The sequence below is a fragment of the Phyllobates terribilis genome, unplaced genomic scaffold, assembly GCF_046119375.1.
Source record: "Phyllobates terribilis strain yellow unplaced genomic scaffold, ASM4611937v1 Scaffold_3__8_contigs__length_932513732, whole genome shotgun sequence".
NCBI classification, from domain to species: domain Eukaryota; kingdom Metazoa; phylum Chordata; class Amphibia; order Anura; family Dendrobatidae; genus Phyllobates; species Phyllobates terribilis.
The window spans coordinates 205,353,800-205,371,770 of NW_027362763.1; the positions used below are offsets into that span (position 1 = coordinate 205,353,800).

General features: G+C 45.6%; 1 protein-coding gene across 2 annotated transcripts in view; it reads right to left on the minus strand.

Annotated features, from left to right (window-relative positions):
- Window positions 1-6,610: 6,610 nt before the first annotated feature.
- IWS1 (interacts with SUPT6H, CTD assembly factor 1) overlaps window positions 6,611-17,971 on the minus strand; it is a 43,282-nt gene continuing 31,921 nt past the window's right edge. The window contains exons 11-14 of one of the 2 annotated variants that reach the window (XM_073674579.1): window positions 17,044-17,155; window positions 13,387-13,443; window positions 13,012-13,123; window positions 6,611-7,047 (exon numbers count right to left, since the gene is read on the minus strand). In XM_073674579.1, the coding sequence (XP_073530680.1) occupies window positions 6,922-7,047; window positions 13,012-13,123; window positions 13,387-13,443; window positions 17,044-17,155 (407 nt within the window). In that variant the 3' untranslated portion in view covers window positions 6,611-6,921. Of the gene's footprint in view, window positions 7,048-12,684; window positions 12,826-13,011; window positions 13,124-13,386; window positions 13,444-17,043; window positions 17,156-17,971 lie in introns of those variants that run through there. The other variant, XM_073674580.1, reaches the window with a different exon arrangement.

The window sequence follows — 17,971 nt, forward strand, 5'->3', positions numbered from 1 at the left end:
ATGAACCCAAACCCTTCCTTCCTGCACCAATTGCTGAGCCACTTATTTATCTCCCTAAGCTCCTGCTGTCTTTCTAGTGATGCATGTGGCACGGGCAGCATTTCTGAAAACACCACCTTGGAGGTCCTGGCCTTCAGCTTCTCTCCTAGTTCCCTGTAATCATTTTTAAGGACCTTCCACCTCCCTCTAACTTTGTCATTAGTACCGATATGTACCATGACCGCTGGGGTTTCCCCAGCCCACCCAGCAATCTGTCTATACGATCTGCAATATGTCGAACCCGAGCACCCGGTAGACAACATGTTCGGCATTCACAGACTCGGAGGCAGATAACCCTGTCTGTCTGCCTAATTATAGAGTCCCTTACCACCAACATCTGTCCGGCCTTTGCTGCACTCCTATTTCCCTCCTTCCTACTGCAGTCGTCTTCCTGGTTGCTAGGAGTAACGTGCTGCTGCAGTGATCCCAGCCCTGGGCTAACATTCCTAATATCAGCCAAACACGCATATTTACTAGGTTGTGCCACATCAGGACTGGGCTCCCTTGCACTTTTCCCCCTACCCCTTCTTCTGTTAACCAGGTACCAGTAAACTTAAAGGGAATCTGTCATTAGGATCAATCTTCCTAAGCTGTCAATATGAGCATAAAGGTCATAGTAAGTTGAAAAAAAAGATGCCTCGATATCAGTGATCCGCGATGTCTTATAAAAACGTGGATTTCTCTGGAACATGTAAATGAGCTGTTCCAGGCTATGGGCCAGACACTGATCTGCATGAGAATCTGCCTCCAGAACTTATTTTAAATAAAACGAGGCATTACCAGTGTGGTGTATAATGGCCACTCTGCTCTCCTGATCTCAGTGCAGAGCTGTGTGTGATTATACCGGACACATCTGCAGGTTCCTCTCAGCTTCAGCTTCCAGGCAGCCAGTGTTGCAATACAGCAGAGCTGTGAGAGCTGCAGCAAATGTGTTTGTTATGAGACAAGGTTCAGTTCTACTCTTCTGTGTTAGTTACATGTCTTACACTGGAAAGGCTTCCTTTACATTTAAAGAAATCTCAAAAGGCAGATTCTCAGGGAGTTCAGTGTCCGGCCGCAGCCTGGAGCAGCTCATTTACATATAAGAAAAACATGGTTATCTCCGGTATAAGACATCAGATCGCAGATATCAAGGTATCATTTTATTCAGCTTCCTATGACCTACATGTCCATATAGATGGCTTAACAGGGTTGATGCTACTGACAGATTCCCTTTAACCCTTCAGAACAGAAGAGTCACTACTGGTCACGGAAAGTGAAGGAAGCGTCAGAGAACCTCCAGAGGCAGACAAGTGGAGGCAAGTGACCAAAAGAAGCAAGAAGACCATGGAGACACCACCAACCACACAACTGAGAAACAGATTCCAAGGACTTGTGGAGGACGAAGATGGCACACCTAAGTATGAGGCACTACCAGCAAGCAAAAAAGAAAAGAGCACCCAGAAACACAAAGAAGCGACAAGAAAAAGGACAGCCAAGAAGGGAAGAAGAGTGGTGGTGGTGGGAGACTCACTACTGAGAGGAACAGAAGCAGCTATCTGCAGACCGGACATAACTGCAAGAGAAGTATGCTGCCTCCCAGGGGCGAAGATCAAGGATGTTACCGATAGGATACCAAAGCTCATCAGTTCCAAGGATGTCCACCCATTTCTTCTGATACATGTTGGCACCAATGACACGGCAAAGAAGGACCTACCGACAATCTGCAAGGACTTTGAAGCATTGGGGAAGAAAGTAAAAGAACTGGATGCGCAGGTAGTTTTTTCTTCTATCCTTCCAGTAGACGGGCATGGCGTCAGGAGATGGAACAGGATCCTTGATGTGAACAGCTGGCTGAGACGATGGTGCAGACAACAAGGATTTGGATTCCTGGACCACGGTGTGAATTACCTCTATGACGGACAGCTTGCCAGAGACGGACTACACCTCAACAAACCCGGGAAACACACATTCGCCAGGAGACTCGCAACACTCATCAGGAGGGCGTTAAACTAGAAGAAGAGGGGATGGGAAGAAAAACGCCAGACACGAACATGAAACCAAAGAACATACTAATGAAAGATATGAAGTGCGACAAAGAAAGTCCAAGACAGGATACTTGGAAGGGAGGTAAGAAAATTTCTAATATAATCCACAGGGAGAAGATTGGAACAAAACAAAATCGTGTAAACTGCGTGCTAGCAAATGCCAGAAGCCTGACAAACAAGATGGATGAACTGGAAGCAGAAATATCTACAGGTAACTATGACATAGTGGGAATAACCGAGACATGGTTAGATGAAAGCTATGACTGGGCAGTTAACTTACAGGGTTACAGTCTGTTTAGAAGGGATCGAAGAAATCGGAAAGGGGGTGGAGTCTGTCTATATGTAAAGACGTGTCTAAAGCCTACAATACGGGAGGATGTATGGGAGGGAAATGAGGAGGTCGAGTCCTTATGGGTGGAGATACATGGGGCAAAAAACAATAATAAAATTATCATAGGAGTCTGTTATAAACCACCAAATATAGCAGAAGCCACGGAAAGTCTATTAATGAGACAAATAGACGAAGTAGCAAAAAATAACGAGGTGATTATTATGGGGGACTTCAACTACCCCGATATAGACTGGGAAACCGAAAGCTGTAGATCTCAGAAAGGAAACAGGTTTCTGTCAATTATCAAAGACCATTATTTGTCACAACTTGTGCAGGAGCCAACTAGAGGGACGGCCCTTTTAGACTTAATATTAACTAACAGGCCAGACAGAATAACTGAGGTGCAGGTCGGGGTGCACCTGGGAAATAGTGACCACAACATTATACAATTCCACATGTGCTTCAGTAGGGTGCCCAGCAAGGGAGTCACAAAAACACTGAACTTCAGGAGGGCAAAGTTTGATCAGCTAAGAGATGCCCTTCACCTTATAGACTGGGATAGTATCTTTAGTAATAGGAGCACGGATAGAAAATGGGAAATTTTCAAAACAGTCCTACATAGTCACTGTAGAAGGTACATACCTTATGGGAATAAAAGGGCTAGGAATAGGAGGAAGCCAATGTGGCTAAATAAGGAAGTCAAGAGGGCAATGAAAAACGAAAAAAGGGCTTTCGGTAAACTTAAACAAGAAGGCAGCGATGAACCGCTAATATCTTATAGGGAAAAAAAACAAAATCTGTAAGAAACAAATAAGAATAGCAAAAGAGAAGACAGAGAGACTAATTGCCAAGGAAAGTAAAACGAATCCCAAACTGTTCTTTAACTATATAAACAGTAAAAGGATTAAAACTGATGGAGTTGGCCCATTGAAAAATAACCTGGGTAAAATCATAGAGGGCGATGAGGGTAAAGCAAACCTACTCAATAGCTTCTTCTCCACTGTTTTCACAAAAGAAAACAATTTATCGGAGGAAAGCAGAGTGATAAAGTAAACCCTCCGCTAAATATCACCCACCTAACCCAGGAGGAAGTTCAGAAACGCCTAAATAATATCAAAATAGACAAGTCACCAGGCCCAGATGGCATACACCCCCGGGTACTAAAAGAATTAAGTAATGTGATAGACAGACCGCTGTATCTTATATTCAAGCACTCTTTATGGACAGGGACTGTCCCACTAGACTGGCGCCAAGCAAATGTGGTACCAATATTCAAAAAGGGGTCTAAAAGTGACCCTGGGAACTATAGACCAGTCAGCTTAACGTCTGTTGTGGGTAAATTGTTTGAAGGATTTCTTAGAGATGCTATTGTAGAATATCTTAATGATAATATATGTCTAACTCCATATCAACATGGATTCATGAGGGATCGCTCCTGCCAAACAAACCTGATCGCCTTCTACGAGGAGGTGAGCTCACAGCTGGACCGGGGAGTCAGTGGATGTTGTATACCTTGACTTCTCCAAAGCGTTTGATACCGTGCCACACAAAAGGTTGGTATATAAAATGAGAATGCTTGGTCTGGGGGATAATGTGTGCAAGTGGGTAAATAGCTGGCTGAGTGATAGAAAGCAGAGGGTGGTTATCAATGGAGTAAGCTCAGGGTGTGTCAGGGTTACTAGCGGGGTGCCTCAAGGGTCTGTCTTGGGCCCTATATTATTTAATATAATTATTAATGATCTAATGGAGGGTTGCATAGTAAAATAGCAATATTTGCAGATACTAAACTTTGTAAAGTAGTTAATACAGATGAGGATAGGGCACAGATACAGGAAGATTTAGATAAATTGGGGAGTTGGGCCAAAAAATGGCAAATGGGGTTCAATGCCGATAAATGTAAGGTCATGCACATGGGAAAGAAAAACAGCAGTCACCCATACATATTAAATGGGAAACCGTTGGGGAAATCTGACATGGAGAAGGACCTGGGCGTCTTGGTTAATAGCAAATTAAATTGGAGTGCCCAGTGTCAGGCAGCAGCTGCGAAGGCAAATAGAGTCATGGCATGCATCAGAAGAGGAATAGGGGCATATGATGAGAACATTGTTCTTCCTCTGTATAAAGCGCTGGTAAGGCCGCACTTAGAATATTGTGCACAGTTCTGGGCTCCAGTGCTCAGGAAAGACATATTGGAGCTAGAGAGGGTACAAAGGAGGGCGACTAAGGTAATAAAGGGAATGGAGGGACTAGAATACCCAGAGAGGTTGTCAAAATTAGGCCTATTTACGTTGGAAAAGAGAAGGCTTAGGGGAGACCTCATAAACATGTATAAATACATCAGGGGGCAGTACAGAGATCTCTCCCATGACCTGTTTATACCAAGGATGGTGACAAAGACGAGGGGGCACACTATGCGTCTGGAGGAAAGGAGGTTCCTGCACCAGCATAGAAGGGGATTCTTTACGGTCAGAGCCGTGAGACTCTGGAAGTCTCTGGGAGAGGAAGTGGTGATTTCCAACTCACTTAATGAGTTCAAGAGAGGCTTGGACGCCTTTCTTGAGAACAATAAAATTACATCTTATACTTAGTGATAGTTAATTAATCCAGGGATTTAATCTGACTGCCAGATTGGTGTCGGGAAGTGAATTTTTCCTCAGTGATGTAAATTGGCCTATACCGCATGTTTTTTTTTTGCCTTCCCCTGGATCAATGCTGAGGAATAGCTGCAGTGCACAAGAAATAGGCTGAACTGGATGGACGCTTGTCTTTTTTCGGCCTTATAAACTATGTAACTTTTGATGTACATGCATGTGACAAGTCATGTCCCTGCCCTTGATGCGGGCTCGCCGAGTCCGAATATTTCCCCGCACATGAAGGCTGATTAAATCAGCCATCATGTGTCTTTAACAGCAGCAGGTAAAGCATTTAACACGTGCCGGTAGGGAGGCACGTTGTTCCACACTCCACTTGGCGCTCCTGTGATGTGATGGGTTGTCATAACAGCTGGCGGTCTGCTGAATACACTGACAGCCCGTCCACTTCTCCCCGGTGTCTGGTCTTATTAATGGGCTCTTTTTTGCCAGTCTGAGATATACCGGGGTATCCTCCTTGCACTTATCACATGGTTTATGGATTTATTCAACCAGATAGGAGGTCAAGACCTGTAGTATCAGGATAATTGCTGCAACTGTATTACTTTATGTATTTACTCTCATGTACATTTAGTTGGTACACTCTTTCTGGGTGTTCAGTGACTGAGATCAAAGTGCTATACAGGGATTACAGGTCTGTCTTGCATATTGATAACAGAGGACTTCTCTGACCTGGTCATAGACAAAATATTGTTTGTTACCTGGGCGATTCATCCACCGCCAGAGACACTCCTGGGTTAGCGGGCGTTTACATACAGACAGATTTTTTTGACTTATGTGGTTTAATTACTTGTGCTCTCACTCAGTGAGGATTTCCACTGAGTTTTTACTTATGTCTTAATGAATTGTGTGTCTCTATACGTGTCTGCATTTATTTAATAAAATGGTTTATATACATTTTTTCTAATACAAGTGTGCAGTCTTTCATGTATGGTGATCATTGCTTCATGGTATACCTCTTTCCCTCTCTTGGGTGTTCTTACTCCTGAATTACACCCATACCTGCCATTACGATCCTCCTGTGAAAGCCAGCCTGTGGATGACATTCATAGGAGATTGTGATTTTGGCTATACATAGCAGTGCTAATGCACTGGAATGAACAAGTTTGCGACATATTGCAGCATCTTTTTTTTTACATTCTTAAAGAACGACCTCATTTAGAGCCTGGATGCTGGATGGAAAGTAATGCTCAACTTATCTCTTCTGAACCCAACCGAACACCTATAGGGAGTCCTGATCTGGAGACTTTCATACCGTAGTGTTATGCAGACCGCAGCATCTCGTAAGCATATGCAAAATGAAGACAACATGGACAGTGAAAAGAATATGTCAATCAGGGTAGGTGACCGAAGATAAAGCTTGAGTACACTCAAAATTTGGCAGCGTATATCCCCAGTCATAAATACTTAGAACTCAAAGGATTATAGAGTTATTCTGGTATGGATTTGCAAAGTAAGTACACCATCCTCATCAGGTCTAGATGAGCCATTGTACGATATATTCAACTTATATTGAGAGAACTAGTGACTAATCCTCTTTAAATCCACCGGAACCCAGGTAATTAAAAAAAAACAAGATAGAATTTTATTGTCTGAAATCCAGACACTGAGGTACGAAGAGAAATTGATCTGTACAAACAGCATTAAATACGATCCAAAAATAAGGACCAGAGTTGGTTTCCAGAAGTGTGTGAATGGGAAAGCAGAAGAAACCTCATCTCCTGAAGGAGATAGAACACATTTACAGGGACAGGGGAAAAAACATTAAAAACTATTGCAAAAGGCTCATTTGAGTCCAATTCATCAAATGCAACAGGAGAACTTCATTAAAAGCCCCGTCCAAAATTGGCATAGAAAAAAAGAGCAGCAAGTGTCACAAAGGCATCTTATTCCCTTCTATGCTGATTTTAACTGCGTGACCAAAGCGATTCTTTTTCCGGATATCTGTGAACTTCCTCATTTGTTTGTCCAATCGGCTCACCCCTTTCTTTCCGCTTCCCTGGAAAGAGAAAGGTATTTTTATGCTTGTGCAGAAATATGTCCATTATGAGAGGTGTTAAGAAGCCAATGATTAGAACAAAAATTATCTAAGAAAAATGAAAGATAAAAACACAACACAAAATCTGTTCTTTGTTAATTATGTTTGCACAACAGAACGTTAAAAAGTCACAACATTCAATGTCAATAGTGCCCTATAGACAACACACATGCCTAAGTGCAAGTACCCCCGAAGACACACATACTTTGTACAGCGAGAGTGTTTACATTATTGAGATAATTACACAGCTCACAAAATCACACAAGACCCCTTGCACACACTCAATTTGCCAAACTGCAAACTTTCTGCAAACTCAGGCAGAATTCAGGCAATAAAAATGTGGTTCCCTTCATCGAAGTGTATGACGACCATGCAAAGCGTAGCTTGTTTAAACTAATACAGACTGAGGCGCAGCAAATTTGGAAATAAGATGCAGCTCAGGACATTCAAGTTAATCTGTGAAATCCTAACTTCATGCACAACTGCCCCCATTATCTGACTGTTTTTCAAACACTAGCAGTGTTGGTAAAGGGGAAAGGAACAGTTCAGACCAGGGCAAAGTGCGGTGTGCGGGCCACATCTGGTCCTCTGGTTGCAGACAGACAGCCTAAGTGCTGAAAAAACTTGCCCACTGGCTGCACTGTACGGCCCCCTTCCCTCGTCTGACTTCCTGATTTCATTGCGATAGCAGTAAATACAATGGTGGAGGATGAAGCCGTCCGCTGTGTGGAGCATCAGTGCACAGTAAAGACCAGATTTATATATGAGGAATGTGTACACACATGGGGAGCTGTGCGAGAGCTGCTCATACCATACACACACACGGGAAGCTGTGCGAGAGCTGCTCATACCGTACACACACACACACGGGGAGCTGTGCGAGAGCTGCTCATACCGTACACACACGGGGAGCTGTGCGAGAGCTGCTCATACCGTACACACACGGGGAGCTGTGCGAGAGCTGCTCATACCATACACACACACGGGAAGCTGTGCGAGAGCTGCTCATACCGTACACACACACACACACACGGGGAGCTGTGCGAGAGCTGCTCATACCGTACACACACGGGGAGCTGTGCGAGAGCTGCTCATACCGTACACACACACACACACGGGGAGCTGTGCGAGAGCTGCTCATACCGTACACACACACACACGGGGAGCTGTGCGAGAGCTGCTCATACCGTACACACACACACACACGGGAAGCTGTGCGAGAGCTGCTCATACCGTACACACACACGGGGAGCTGTGCGAGAGCTGCTCATACCGTACACACACACACGGGGAAGCTGTGAGAGCTGCTCATATCGTATACACACACACGGGGAGCTGTGCGAGAGCTGCTCTTACCGTACACACACACGGGAAGCTGTGCGAGAGCTGCTCATACCGTACACACACACACACGGGGAGCTGTGCGAGAGCTGCTCATACCGTACACACACGGGGAGCTGTGCGAGAGCTGCTCATACCGTACACACACACACGGGGAGCTGTGCGAGAGCTGCTCATACCGTACACACACACACACACGGGGAGCTGTGCGAGAGCTGCTCATACCGTACACACACGGGGAGCTGTGCGAGAGCTGCTCATACCGTACACACACACACAAGGGGAGCTGTGCGAGAGCTGCTCATACCGTACACACACACACACACGGGAAGCTGTGCGAGAGCTGCTCATACCGTACACACACACGGGGAGCTGTGCGAGAGCTGCTCATACCGTACACACACACACGGGGAAGCTGTGAGAGCTGCTCATATCGTATACACACACACGGGGAGCTGTGCGAGAGCTGCTCTTACCGTACACACACACGGGAAGCTGTGCGAGAGCTGCTCATACCGTACACACACACACACGGGGAGCTGTGCGAGAGCTGCTCATACCGTACACACACACGGGGAGCTGTGCGAGAGCTGCTCATACCGTACACACACACACACACACACACGGGGAGCTGTGCGAGAGCTGCTCTTACCGTACACACACGGGAAGCTGTGCGAGAGCTGCTCATACCGTACACACACACACATACACACGGGAAGCTGTGCGAGAGCTGCTCATACCGTACACACACACACGGGGAGCTGTGCGAGAGCTGCTCATACCGTACACACACACACACACACACACACACACGGGGAGCTGTGCGAGAGCTGCTCATACCGTACACACACACGGGGAGCTGTGCGAGAGCTGCTCATACCGTACACACACACGGGGAGCTGTGAGAGCTGCTCATACCGTACACACACACACACGGGATGCTGTGAGAGAGCTGCTCATACCGTACACACACACACAGGAAGCTGTGCGAGAGCTGCTCATACCGTACACACACACGGGGAGCTGTGCGAGAGCTGCTCATACCGTACACACACACGGGGAGCTGTGCGAGAGCTGCTCATACCGTACACACACACACACGGGGGAGCTGTGCGAGAGCTGCTCATACCGTACACACACACGGGGAGCTGTGAGAGAGCTGCTCATACCGTACACACACACTGGGAGCTGTGCGAGAGCTGCTCATACCGTACACACACACGGGGAGCTGTGCGAGAGCTGCTCATACCGTACACACACGGGGAGCTGTGCGAGAGCTGCTCATACCGTACACACACACACGGGGAGCTGTGCGAGAGCTGCTCATACCGTACACACACGGGGAGCTGTGCGAGAGCTGCTCATACCGTACACACACACACACGGGGAGCTATGCGAGAGCTACTCATACCGTACACACACATGGGGAGCTGTGCGAGAGCAGCTCATACCGCACACACACGGGGAGCTGTGCGAGAGCAGCTCATACCGTACACACACACGGGGAGCTGTGCGAGAGCAGCTCATACCGCGCACACACACACACACACACGGGGAGCTGTGCGAGAGCAGCTCATACCGTACACACACACGGGGAGCTGTGCGAGAGCTGCTCATACCATACACACACACGGGGAGCTGTGCGAGAGCTGCTCATACCGTACACACACACGGGGAGCTGTGCGAGAGCTGCTCATACCGTACACACACACGGGGAGCTGTGCGAGAGCTGCTCATACCGTACACACGGGGAGCTGTGCGAGAGCAGCTCATACCGTACACACACACGGGGAGCTGTGCGAGAGCTGCTCATACCGTACACACACACGGGGAGCTGTGCGAGAGCTGCTCATACCGTACACACACACGGGGAGCTGTGCGAGAGCTGCTCATACCGTACACACACACGGGGAGCTGTGCGACAGCTGCTCATACCGTACACACACACGGGGAGCTGTGCGAGAGCTGCTCATACCACACACACACACACACACACGGGGAGCTGTGCGAGAGCTGCTCATACCGTACACACACGGGGAGCTGTGCGAGAGCTGCTCATACCGTACACACACACACACACACGGGGAGCTGTGCGAGAGCTGCTCATACCGTACACACACACGGGGAGCTGTGCGAGAGCTGCTCATACCGTACACACACACGGGGAGCTGTGCGACAGCTGCTCATACCGTACACACACACGGGGAGCTGTGCGACAGCTGCTCATACCGTACACACACACGGGGAGCTGTGCGACAGCTGCTCATACCGTACACACACACGGGGAGCTGTGCGACAGCTGCTCATACCGTACACACACACGGGGAGCTGTGCGAGAGCTGCTCATACCGTACACACGGGGAGCTGTGCGAGAGCTGCTCATACCGTACACACGGGGAGCTGTGCGAGAGCTGCTCATACCGTACACACGGGGAGCTGTGCGAGAGCTGCTCATAGCGTACACACGGGGAGCTGTGCGAGAGCTGCTCATACCGTACACACGGGGAGCTGTGCGAGAGCTGCTCATAGCGTACACACGGGGAGCTGTGCGAGAGCTGCTCATAGCGTACACACGGGGAGCTGTGCGAGAGCTGCTCATACCGTACACACGGGGAGCTGTGCGAGAGCTGCTCATACCGTACACACGGGGAGCTGTGCGAGAGCTGCTCATACCGTACACACGGGGAGCTGTGCGAGAGCTGCTCATACCGTACACACGGGGAGCTGTGCGAGAGCTGCTCATACCGTACACACGGGGAGCTGTGCGAGAGCTGCTCATACCGTACACACGGGGAGCTGTGCGAGAGCTGCTCATACCGTACACACGGGGAGCTGTGCGAGAGCTGCTCATACCGTACACACGGGGAGCTGTGCGAGAGCTGCTCATACCGTACACACGGGGAGCTGTGCGAGAGCTGCTCATACCGTACACACGGGGAGCTGTGCGAGAGCTGCTCATACCGTACACACGGGGAGCTGTGCGAGAGCTGCTCATACCGTACACACGGGGAGCTGTGCGAGAGCTGCTCATACCGTACACACGGGGAGCTGTGCGAGAGCTGCTCATACCGTACACACGGGGAGCTGTGCGAGAGCTGCTCATACCGTACACACGGGGAGCTGTGCGAGAGCTGCTCATACCGTATACACACGGGGAGCTGTGCGAGAGCTGCTCATACCGTATACACACGGGGAGCTGTGCGAGAGCTGCTCATACCGTATACACACGGGGAGCTGTGCGAGAGCTGCTCATACCGTATACACACGGGGAGCTGTGCGAGAGCTGCTCATACCGTGTACACACACACGGGGAGCTGTGCGAGAGCTGCTCATACCGTGTACACACACACACACACGGGGAGCTGTGCGAGAGCTGCTCATACCGTACACACAGGGAGCTGTGCGAGAGCAACTTATACCGTACACACGGGGAGCTGTGCGAGAGCTGCTCATACCGTACACACACGGGGAGCTGTGCGAGAGCTGCTCATACCGTACACACACGGGGAGCTGTGCGAGAGCTGCTCATACCGTACACACACGGGGAGCTGTGCGAGAGCTGCTCATACCGTACACACACGGGGAGCTGTGCGAGAGCTGCTCATACCGTACACACGGGGAGCTGTGCGAGAGCTGCTCATACCGTGTACACACACACACACACACACACACACACACATGGAGAGCTATGCGAGAGCTGCTCATACTGTACATAGGGAGGCTATTTGAGGACTCATACTGAATATAGGAAAGCTAAGTGGGGCCTCATACTGTGTATAGAGGTGCTGAGTGTGGGAACCTTCGGTATATAGGGGGGTGTTGTCATACTGAATTCTGCTCGATATTAAGTGATAATTATTTTATATTAATTACCATTAATATGTTAATATTAATACTGAGCAGAATTCATTTTAGCCCATTGGTTCGGCCCTCCACAACAGTCATGGTTTCTCATGTGGCGGCTCAGGAAAATTAATTGTCTACCCCTGGAACAGATGGTTGGCAGAGACATATAAAGACCCCTTTTTTTATTCTGAACTGAACAAAATCAGACCAGGTAGGCTTACGAAAAGGAAGAAATCATGGCGTCCGTATTCTTTTTTTCTCCATCAATCACCAATTCACAGAATATACCAAAGTACCTTTTTCATGTTTTGGGTTCTTAAATCATGCCTCATATGGACAAATGTTCGATGCAGAGAAGCATGTACCAGTGCATGCAGAGCACACCTGTATTCTTCACAGTGGGGCATAGGTTAAGAATTACCAATATCACAAGGGCATTCGGTTTCCCTCAATGCTGAATTTGACGGCACGAGTGGTTTTAGTGAGCCTTCTCTGCTCAGCAAATCGTCTTTTGTGCTTTTCCAAACGAGATATGCCTTTACGGCCTCCAAACTAAATCAAAACATTGTGTGACCAGTATAGAGATGTAAAGAAAATACAAAGAAGGATAGCAAAGAAATATCGTTAGGAAGACATTTCTCTAAAAAAAAAAATAAAGAAAATAAAGAAATTCATGGACAAACATGAAAGTAAATATGACAACCTGCCTACATGTACATGGTAACCAGACCAACTTACCCGGGACGATTCCATCTCTACATTCCATTTTGGACGGACAACATAATCCTTGTTTGAGGGCATAGGAACTCTAGCTCGAGCACAAAAACCAGGGTCACCTGGACGTAACGCCCTAAACAAAAAATGAACGCTTGTAAATATCTACCAGTCAATGCATTTTCTTTAGCATTTTGAAGCCTTGTGCCACATGAAACTAGTAAGGAACTTAGCACATGCATGCAACATAAATAGAGCAACAACTGCAAATTTTCTGATTGTCAATGGGATAACCTATAAAAGCTCGGTTTGCTGATTTGATAGTCCTACCCATAGTATTAGCATTCATTACAACACTAATAGACAGCTACAATGAAGTACAATGAATTTAATACTCACTTTTCCTCTCCAGTCAAAACTTTTTCCAGGTCTCTTCGTGGTGTCTGACCCCCAGAGCTAAAGATTAAATTAAAACAAATTTATACAATAGTTTATTATAATGTACACTTTTGTTTAAAGAGATATCTGTCACCTATAATGTTATCCATTTAAACAAACAAAATGAGATTTTCATTGGTTTTTAGGAGGAAACAAGACCCAAGTCCATTGTGTTCAACCTATAACCTAACATGTTCATCCAGAGAAAGATGCTACTTTGCCCCATACTAGGAGGAAAAATCCTTCCCAACTCCACACCGGGCAATCAGACTAGTTCCTTGGGTCAACGTCCCACCTCTAGAGTGTAGTACCCATAACCAGTAATACACACTTCAAGAAAGGCATCCAGGCCCTCCTTAGGCTATGTTCACACATTGTGATTTTTTCAGTGTATTTTTGATGCTTTTTTATGCCAGTTTTCAGCTGCATTTCACAGTATGAGCAAAGTCTATGAGATTTCAGAAATTTCATGCACACAGCTTGGTTTTTTGCCTTCAGTATTTTGTCAAACACCTTGGTTTTTGCAAAATCCAGCGTGTTACTTCTTTCAGTGTTTTTCACTCATTGAAAGCAATGGGTAGTGCAAAAAACGCTGTTAGGCTGCGTTCACACATTGCGTATTTCCCTGCATTTTTTTACGCTGCGTATTTTCCTGCTTTTTTTACCTGCGTTTTTTTTACGCAGGTAAAAAAAGCAACTCCATTCATACACTGCATAAAAAAGCGCAGCAAAAAACGCAGTGTAAAATGAAGTGTGACATGTGTAATGTATGTGTCCGTGTGTCCTGTCTGTGTCTATGTGTCCTGTGTGTGAGTGTCCCCCTAGCAGTGTATGTACAGACAGCTTCTGGCTGCAGTACATACACTGCTTTAAAAGAAATAAACTATGGATACTCACCTATCCGATGGATGGGAGAGGCGTCCGGTCCGGTCCTGCGGCTTCCAGCATCTGCCGTGAAGCGATCAGCTGACTGTCACGTGACCGGCGTGTAAATCAGCTGACCGGAAGCCGGTTACAAGCCGGTTAGCTTACAGCTGATCGGCAGATGCTGGAAGCGCGGGACTGGACCGGACGGCTCTCCCATCCATCGGATAGGTGAGTATCCATAGTTTCTCCTGCGCCTCCATAAAAAAGCGCTGGAATTACGCAGTGTGTGAACACCGCTGCGTAATTCCATCGCTTATAATGGGCACAATAGGAGAAAGCGCGGGACACAGCTGCGTAAAGAATTGACATGTCAATTCTTTATGCAGCTGCGCTTTCGCGCTGCCTAATATTAGACTGTGTCTGAACGGCAAAGTGAATTTCCCATTCACTTTGCTGGCAGACACAAGGCACATTGCGTATTTTGAAAAAGCACGCGCAAAAAAGCGCGTGAAAATACGCAATGTGTGAACACAGCCTAAAGACGCAGGTAGCACGTTTTGCGGTGTTTTTTGTGCCAAAACCTGAGGAAATTGAATCAGGTTATTTTTTTTTTTTGCATTAAACTTTATTCGTATGTACAGTGACAAAAGCACAGCAAAAAAAAAAAAAAACCTGGCACAACCGGCTTTTTTTTTGAAGCAGCTTCTTTACTGCCAAGAGAGCAGGTTTTGCCTGTGGGAAAAAAAAACAACGTTTGAACATGGCCTTAAGTGAGTTTATTGAATCGTTCATAACATGCTGCAGCAAAGCGTTTCAGTTTCTCACTGCTCATACAGTGAAGAATGAAGTATTCATTAAGTACATGCACTGTTCATCAGTCACAAAAGGCAGGGAGATGCATTTCAAAAGGACCCCCTTTTGGCATCTGTCTAATATCTAATCTGTCTAATAGTCCTGTGGAAATGTTTAGCACACACTAAATTTAAACAATAAGTGATGCAAACAATTAACCTCTAGGCAACATCCGTCGCAGATGTACGGCGGATGTGCTCACTACATGTGTATAGTCAGGTCCTGAGCCTGCGCTTTTATATATTATATGACCTGCAGTGACATGATCAGAGCCAACTCAGATTATTCCAGTTTAAAGAGGACCCATCACCACTACAGTTATTGCTCTTATTTTATTCCTGCTGTTTTCCTGAATATTCAAGCTTTTTTTTTATATCATATCATATGGCTCTAAAGATAGGAGCCTTTATTTAGGGGTAATTTTTGTGATCTGGCTCACAGGATTCTCTGAAGTATGTCTTCAGGCTGCTCTGCATTGTTACACTGAGTAATGCCCCCTTGTAAAAATTAGCCTTGAATAGAAAGACCAATAGCTCTGAGACCACATGGTGGATTTAAAGAGTAAAAAAAAATTCTGAATATTTAGGGAAAGGAAGATAAAAAGCAAAAAGCAGGAAGATAAAAGCAAAAACTGGCAATTATTGTCCCGTTGACAAATCCTAACCCCGTAGTCAGGGATGTCAAACTCAAAATACACAGAGGGCCAAAATTAAAAGCTTGGAAAAAGTCACAGGCCAGCATTGATATTTATTAAATAAAAGAATAAATAAAAAAAATCTACGATTGAGGACGTTTTTACTTATCAAATATAATGATGAACCTCATCATATGGAAACAAACCGAAAGGGGTTGTACCACAAACAAAGTACATTTTAATTAATAGATCTTAGACTAAAATAAATCACAAATGGGGCATACTAGAATAATATAATATGTTATATAAGAGCAGTAAAAAGCATTTGGCCCAATGGCCTAATTTACATATGTAATAAAGGATAAAAAAAAAAAAAAAAAAAAACTTTGAATACTACAGATAATAAAATATGATGCCAACAAAAGTGCCCCCCAAACATAGTAAGCTATCCACACACACAGTATGATGACATAGTGCTCCGCACAGTATAATGGGCTGAGACGTCAGACGCTAAGGGAGAATGATGGCAGAGGGAGCATCAGCTGATGGCTCCCTCTTTCATCAGTGCTATTAACTATATTGGCAGCCACCCAGCGGGCCAGAATTTGACGTGTGCTGTAAATGTAGCAGTCAATACCATTTAGAGGGGAAAAAAACAAAAATATTTGGCATCTCCACCTGCTTAATTGTCCAGGCTAATGAAACATAGTATTAGTTTGCTTCAAATAAAGAAATAAAAACAGTGGATATCCTAAATAAAAGTAATACATCTATTACATGTACACTTGGGGCCTGAATTGTCAAAACAGGTGATTTTCTCATCGGTCTTGATAAGGGGGTGAGGTGGAGTCAGACACTCCTGATTTATGCAGGGGGTGCAGGCTTCTTCCTGAACCTGGAGCGTCTGACAAGTGTCGTGCGCCATGTCAGAAATGGAGTGAGATTTTTGGTATCATGCCCCTACCACAACCCCTGTCCTGCACCAACTGCATCAATTTCGGTGGAATTGAGAGAAACTGTCCTCAAAATGCCAAAAAGCACAAAGATTTTGGTACAATTCTGAGTTGCGCCAAAATTTTGCAACTTTTCAAAGCATTTACACCACTTTTGGGATTAAAATCTTTAATGAATCGGGACCTTCAATTCTAGAACAGTGAAAGTAGAGAAACAGAAAACTTATTTTACAAGCTAACATTTGTATTTTCCATTTCTTTATGTTAAACACCTGCACACTTGCAGTTCAGATGTCTTGACATAGAACATACCTGCTCATCCTCCTTCGCTGTGGCATCTGTTCAAGATCCCTTTGTTCCCTCTCCTCTCTTGTCATCCCCTTGTAGTTGGAGGTCAACCCAAAAATAGGTCGTGACCATTCATCTGTAAGTTTTACAAATATACAAAGTAGTTGCAGAAATATTAAATTAAGTTAAAGTTGGTATATTTTTCAGACTATAAGATGCCCCTTACCATAACACGCATCCCAGGTTTACACAGAAGAAAATAGGAAAAATATTTTTCCTATTAATTAAAACTTCCCTGGTGGTGTAAAGTGGAGGGGTCATTATCACTAATTGTAATGTCCTAAAGTAGATAGGGAGGTAATAAATCTATTGTTATGGTCTCTCTAAAGTGTGCATTATACAATGAGCTGGCTACAGGGAATAATCATGATATACAGCGCTGTCTAATAATGAAGTACACTGCAGCAACTACTGCCTTATTGTACTATTTAGTTAATTTTATTTTTATATAGGTAGGACTTACAGACGTCCTCATACCAATTTTATTTTTTTTTTAACAGGGAAAAAAAACAGCAATTCAAATTTTTATGTCTTCACTATTTTTTATATTGAAATGCCACTGCTAAAGATTGACTGGAATCTAAATGCTTAAAAAAATAAAAAAACACAGGAAAAAGCATTGATTTCAGCAAGCTACAGTGGCTGATGCTAGAGACACATGCTGGCTGTACAACACAGCCTGTATCTGCCACATGTGGAACAGGATCAGCTCCTGAGCTCCCTCCACGGATCCCAGTGTGGATGTAATGGTATGTCTATTTGCAAGGGTTAAATCTGTTTTGATTGTGCTCTTGCATCTAAAAAGGGAGAAACTAGAACTTGTCTGAGAAGTCATGCAAACATACAGCAGACCACTGCTACAGCCATCATGTGAATGTGCAGCACATCAAAA